Source organism: Herpailurus yagouaroundi, unplaced genomic scaffold (genome assembly GCF_014898765.1).
Source record: "Herpailurus yagouaroundi ecotype Mexico unplaced genomic scaffold, PumYag 199, whole genome shotgun sequence".
Classification (NCBI taxonomy): domain Eukaryota; kingdom Metazoa; phylum Chordata; class Mammalia; order Carnivora; family Felidae; genus Herpailurus; species Herpailurus yagouaroundi.
The window spans coordinates 12005779-12011824 of NW_024412430.1; the positions used below are offsets into that span (position 1 = coordinate 12005779).

A 6046-nucleotide genomic window follows, 5' to 3' on the forward strand; every position below is an offset into this window, starting at 1 on the left:
TGCAGAGAGCTGTTAGAAGCTGCACAAAATCTACATATTACACAGGAGAGTCCGAAAGAAGGATGAGGGTTCAGGGGGCTCTGACATGGGAGGCAAAACAGCGCTTGGACCTCAGCCGCACTCAATGTTCAGAAGTGCTCATGGGTCAGTCATGCTCAAAGGAACAGTGTTGAAAGAGTGATTATGTTTTAAGATGGTTTGGCTGGCGGCCAAATAACGTCTTACTGTCCATTGCCAAGTCAGGAGCTTTTGCTGACGAGTGAATTTTTAAGAATTATAATAATGAATAAATAAACTGGTTTAAAAGCAAGACATTTTCTAGATGGATCTCCTTTTTGAGAGAGAGAGAGAGAGAGAGAGAATCTTGAACAGGCTCAGCATGGAGCCTGACACAGGGCTTGATCCCACAACCATGAGATCATGACCTGAGCCGAAATCGAGAGTCAGACGCGTAACTGGCTGAGCCACCCAGGCGCTCCCTGGATGGATCTCTTGAAGGGGACTCGGGACAGAAGGACTATGGCTTGGCTTCTACTGGGTCCCAGAACATCTCTCACAGAGATGGGCTTCTACCCATATTCCTCTGGTGTATTCTTCTTCCCATCAGTCCCAAGCCATCTGTATCCACTCGGGTGACTCAGAAATCTGTGTCTCAGTCTCTCTCCCTTTAAATGGAGTCGATATTTTTGGCCCCTCCTTCTCACACTTAGTGCTGGGTGATTGGCGAGGTGGACAAGATCAGGAACATTGGCCTGGGAGGTCAAAGCAGACCTAGGAGACAGGACAGAGCATAAGGAAGCCAGCCAGAGGCTCAGAGAGCTCCTGAAACTGAATCTTTCAGGTGATGTTTTGGTATTGGGCTCTTTATTGGATTTTTAAAAATTCTCTCCAGCCCTGAGGATTCGGCCTGTGTTTTCTCTTCTGTCATCACAACCTCCCTTCTGCTTGAGGTTTTGCATCTTCCAGACTGACGGAGAGCAGGGTGCTTTCTCTCAATGTCTGTGCTATTTCACCATCACCATTTTTGAGGCATTAAAGGAGAATCATGCTCAGAGAGCAGTCATGCATGTGGTTCAGAACTGAAGCAGAATCACAGTTTTTTTATATATATATAAATATATATATTATTGTGATTCTCTCTATATATATAATTTAATAATTTATATCTTTAATAATAGTAAACACAAATAGACAAAAATAACTTCCGCCTAAAGCTTACGGGAGGACGTCTCAACCGTCGTGAGGGAGACACATGGTTCCCAGCAATGCTTCATGTTTCCATATTGACTTTTTTCTCTTTCTCTCTACTTTCTTCACAAACTACAGATACTCCTGGTCTTTCTTCTTGATGCCCCACCTCCCCACGGAGAAACTCCTCAACTCTTCTGAGCCCAAGGTCGTGCCCTTTATTTTTGATCAAGTAAGTGACTCCTTTCCTCCTCCTGCTGTCTCCTGGATCTAGCCCCTTCCTACCCAATTTCACCACCAATAATCACAGTATTGATGATGTTAACAAAAACGGTGAGCGTGATCACAGCCTACCTTCACGGGGTGGGTTCTGTGTGCAGACACCGTGTAAACACTTAACCCCGCTTGTCCCCTTTGAGACAAAGGGCTGTCCCCAAAGAGCTGTCTTAGTTATATATTGCTGCCTAACAAATTGCCACAAAACTCAGCAACTTAAAACAACACACGCTTATCACCTCACAGTTTCTGTGGGGCAGGAAGCTGGGTGTGACAAAGCTGGGTCCTTAGCTTTGCGGCCTCTCAAACTAGGTGTTACTTAGGATATAGTCATCTCAAGGCTCAGCTGGGCAAGGATTTGATTTCAAGTTCCCATGATCATCGGCAGGACGCAGTTTCTCCCTGACTGTTGGCCACAAGCTGCCCTCAGTTCCTCGTCATACGGGCCTCTCCAATAGAGCCATGCCCTTCTTCAAAGGGTATAAGCCACGAGGACAATAGAAAGTCTGCTAGCAAGACAAAGCTAGTGGGGAGCCTTGGTGGCTCAGTCGGTTGGGTGACGGACTTCAGCTCAGGTCATGATCTCACGGCTCGTGAGTTTGAGCCCCACATCAGGCCCTGTGCTGACAGCTCAGAGCCCGGAGCCTGCTTCGGATTCTGTGTCTCCCTCTCTCTCTGCCCCTCCCCTGCTCATGTTCTGTCTCTCTCTGACTCAGAAATAAATAAACATTAAAAAAAAAAAAGATGAAGTTACCATCTTTTGCAACCTAATTTCAGAAGTGACAGCCAGCCATATTCTATTTTTTAAAAAAATTTTTAATGCCTTTATTTATTTTTGAGAGAAAGAGACAGAGCGCCATCAGGGGAGAGGCAGAGAGAGGGGGAGACACAGAATCTGACGCAGACTGCAGGCTCTGAGCTGGCAGCACAGAGCCTGACGTGGGGTTCGAACCCAGGAACCGCGAGATCGTGATCTGAGCCGAAGCCGGGTGCTTAACCCACTGAGCCACCCAGGCGCCCCAACCATATTCTACTGGTTAGAATCAAGTCACTGTGTCCAGCCTACCCTCAGTATGTCCAGCCCACACTCAAGGGGACACAGATAACAGAAGGCGGGGATCAGCAGGGGCCATCTTGGAAATCTGAAAACCTCAAGACCAATTGGGGAAGAAGGGAGAACAAAAGGGTTGTTTTCAGACTGTAAGGATAATAGCAACACTAGAAGAAGAAAGTAGATGGGGCAAATATTAAACCTAATAAGGGTAGAGGTTAGGAGGCAGAATAGGGAAGCGTCTTATATCATTTTTGATCCCGTGTCTTTCTCTCTTTTAGCCCGTAACATGAGATGATGGGTATTCGGCTAAAGGATGTGCAGGGAACTACGGGGCACAGCACAAAGAATTCCTTTTCCCATTGGGAAAGTAAATGGAAAGTAATCGTAACAGAGGAGCAGGGTAGAGGAGCAGCGGGGAGGGACTGAAGACAATCTCTCTGCACAAATGTGACCCAGAGTCCCGGTGGGCAGGAGACTCTCGGCAGGGACATGCCAAACCATCAAATAAAATTGGAAGGAATCGGAGCACGCGCCAGATCTAGAACAGGGTGTCTGTGACCAAAGAAGGTCAAGACAGAAGAAGCGAGCCCCAGACAGAAAACAGAAGGCTGGTTCCGTAAACCCTTTTTGAGGCAAAGCTACCTAGAGCAAGGTAGAGGGGAGAGGACACGGAACATTTTTTTTGCACAGCAGCTACCAAAACAAATTTCATTTCATATGTATCTTCAGAGGGGAAGAAAGACTGCAGGACTTTTCAGAGGCTTTACTATGCTTTGTGACACCCTAAGGTGTACGTAAGGGAGGGTGTGGATTGAACAGACACCGCTTCTCACACGTGTCTGTCTGTTTGGTGCGGTGGCGGAGACATGCTGCACATTTTAGGGCATACTCTTTTATTAAATACCTGTGGCCTCTTGCAAGAGCAGGAAAGTTAAGCCAAGCATGGTTGCCAGCAGTTGAGCAATAAGCAAACATTTTTTTTCTCAAACACCTGCGTGTTAACCAGCAGTGACCCCACGACCTCAGCGTTTGGGTCCAACGGTGGGAAAGATACAAAACCAGAATCAGAGAAGTCACCAGATCATCACCTTTTCCAACCATCCCCGGAAACTACCCCCCAAACTCCCAAAGCTCCGCCGATTACAATCCTCTCAGGATTCCCTTTCCTCCCCCTGTGGATGCTCATTTTCTTATCCACAGAGAAGGAATCAGGGAGTTCATCCCCATGGGATTTTCTCCTGGAATTTTTCCCAGTAACATAGGGCGAAGGCAATAAAGGGAGTTCCATTGAGAGAGGCAAGACATACTTGTTAAGAGCTTTAAAAATGTCTTTTTAGTACAGAGAGAGAGAGAGAAGAAATCAGGGAAGGATCCCCTGCCAAACCACAAAGATAGTTCATCAAGGAATGCTAATTTCTCGAGCATTAGTGGAGAATTACCCACCAGGGGGATTAAGAGATCCGTGCCCTTTTAATCAAAGGAGACCTTCCCTCAAACAACTGGGGTTGGCCGAGGGTCCAGCTCGGAAGAGCAACACAGCAGTGAGAAGCCACGCCTTCCTGCATTACACAATGCTGTGTTTTTAGGTTAATCCTCCAAGGATATTACGGTTACTTTCAATGGTTAATGAATAGCTTCTAAGTGCCTACTTCACTTAATTGTCCAAAGGCCACTTGGTCCCAGAGCATATAAAGCTTCGAGCTGGCTAATGAAAGCATTCTCGAGGAGCAAGGGAAGCAGGGGCGAGGAAGGGCTACGGAGGGGCAGGGATGCAGAACAGAACCGGTCTAGTGCTCTGTGCCCTTGTCCTCCTGACGGGCTTCCTGATGATCTGCCTGGGAGCCTTCCTCATTTCCTCAGGATCGATGTTCAACTGTCAAGGGAACCTGATCCTGGCCTATATGCTTCTGCCCCTGGGGTTTGTGATCCTTCTGAGTGGAATTTTCTGGAGTACCTACCGCCAGGCCAGGGAAAGCAAAGGGGTGTTCACGCACGTGCTCAGACGACACCTTGCTCACGGGGCACTGCCCCTGGCCACAGTCGACAGGTACGTGCTGAAAAGCCAGGGGACAGAGGGGAGCTGCAATGGGGCTGAGTTCTGGAAAAGCGGAATGACCCTAATCCCACAGTGGAATAATATCCACGTCCCGCCAGGCTGTATGTCTAGAAATGGAGCTTTCTTGTTGGGAAATTACTTGGGGTTAATCCTTAGGAAGCTTGGGGCTGCTTCTGGGGAAATCTGTCAAGTAGAGGGAATTTATATCAGAGAAACCACCTCTCCCCCGTTGAAGAGCTACGTCAGCCAACTTAAGAGGCCCAACTCTTAGGTTCTTTTGTTGTATCATGGGAGCTGTCCTTAGGGGCAGGGGGTGGTTAAGTTACCCCCACAGCCTGGCTACCGGGTTATAATGAAAGCAAGTTCCAGGCCCAATTCCGCCACACAACAAATGAATAGACAGGCATAGAATTAGTCCTGCCACCTCTTCACGAACTCTGTGTGGTCCCAGCTTATGGACCTTTTGGGTGTTCTGATCACACCTTGCATGAAAGATTGATTCAAGGCCAGATAATAACATTCCAGAGGTAGTTCAGTTAATCTTACCACCTCACACCCATTATGATGGCTATTGTTTAAAACACACACACACACACACACACACACACACACACGGAAAACAAGTGTTAGCAATCCAAAACCTTATACACTGTGGGTGGGAATGTGAAATGGTGCAATCATTTTATGAAGAATAGTACAGAGCTTAAATATAGAATTACCGCTTGATCCAGAAATTCCACTTCTGGGTATACAGACAAAAGAATTAAAAGCAGGAACCTGAAGCGATATTTGTATACCACTGTTCCCAGCAGCCTTATTCACAAGAGCAAAAAGGTGGAAACAACCCATATGTCCACCAGTGGATGAAGGACCAAAAAAGTGTGGTCTACACACACAGCGGAATATTATTCAGCCATAAAGAGAAGGAAATTCTGACACATGCTACAGTGTCGATGAACCTTGAAGACATTATGCTAAGTAAAAAAAAGCCAGACGCAAACAGACAAATACTGTATGATTCCACTTATATGAGATGCAGCGAAATTCACAGACAGAAAGCAGAACAGTGGTGACCAGGGCTGGCGGTGGGGGAGGAGGGACTTACCATTTACTGAGTACAGAGTTTCAACTTGGGACGATGGAAAAGTTCTGGAGATGCCTGGGGTAACGGTGTGGCTGTACTGAATGCCGCTCGTCGGTACACTTAAAATGGATAAGTGGTAAATTTCAGGTTATATATATGTTGCCACAGTATAGCCAAATGCAGTTCACCTGAGGGTTGGTATCAGACAACCAAAACCCTCCTAACTCTTGGCCCACCCACCACAGGACCATTCAGGGATAAAACCTCAAGCATCATCCTTAAGACACAGGCTGCAAGGCTCCTTAAAAAAATTCTTTTGCCTTCTTGATCTAAAATATCTTAGCTACTCAACATGGATGGCACTGGAGAGTGTGATGCTAAGTGAAAT

The 6046-nt window shown here is 46.8% G+C and overlaps 1 protein-coding gene across 1 annotated transcript in view; it reads left to right on the top strand.

Annotated features, from left to right (window-relative positions):
- The first annotated feature begins 4227 nt into the window (after positions 1-4227).
- Positions 4228-6046, top strand: part of TMEM252 (transmembrane protein 252) — a 5100-nt gene continuing 3281 nt past the window's right edge. The window contains exon 1 of the mRNA XM_040449415.1: positions 4228-4565. Within this exon, the coding sequence (XP_040305349.1) occupies positions 4288-4565 (278 nt within the window). The 5' untranslated portion in view covers positions 4228-4287. The remainder of the gene's footprint in view (positions 4566-6046) is intronic.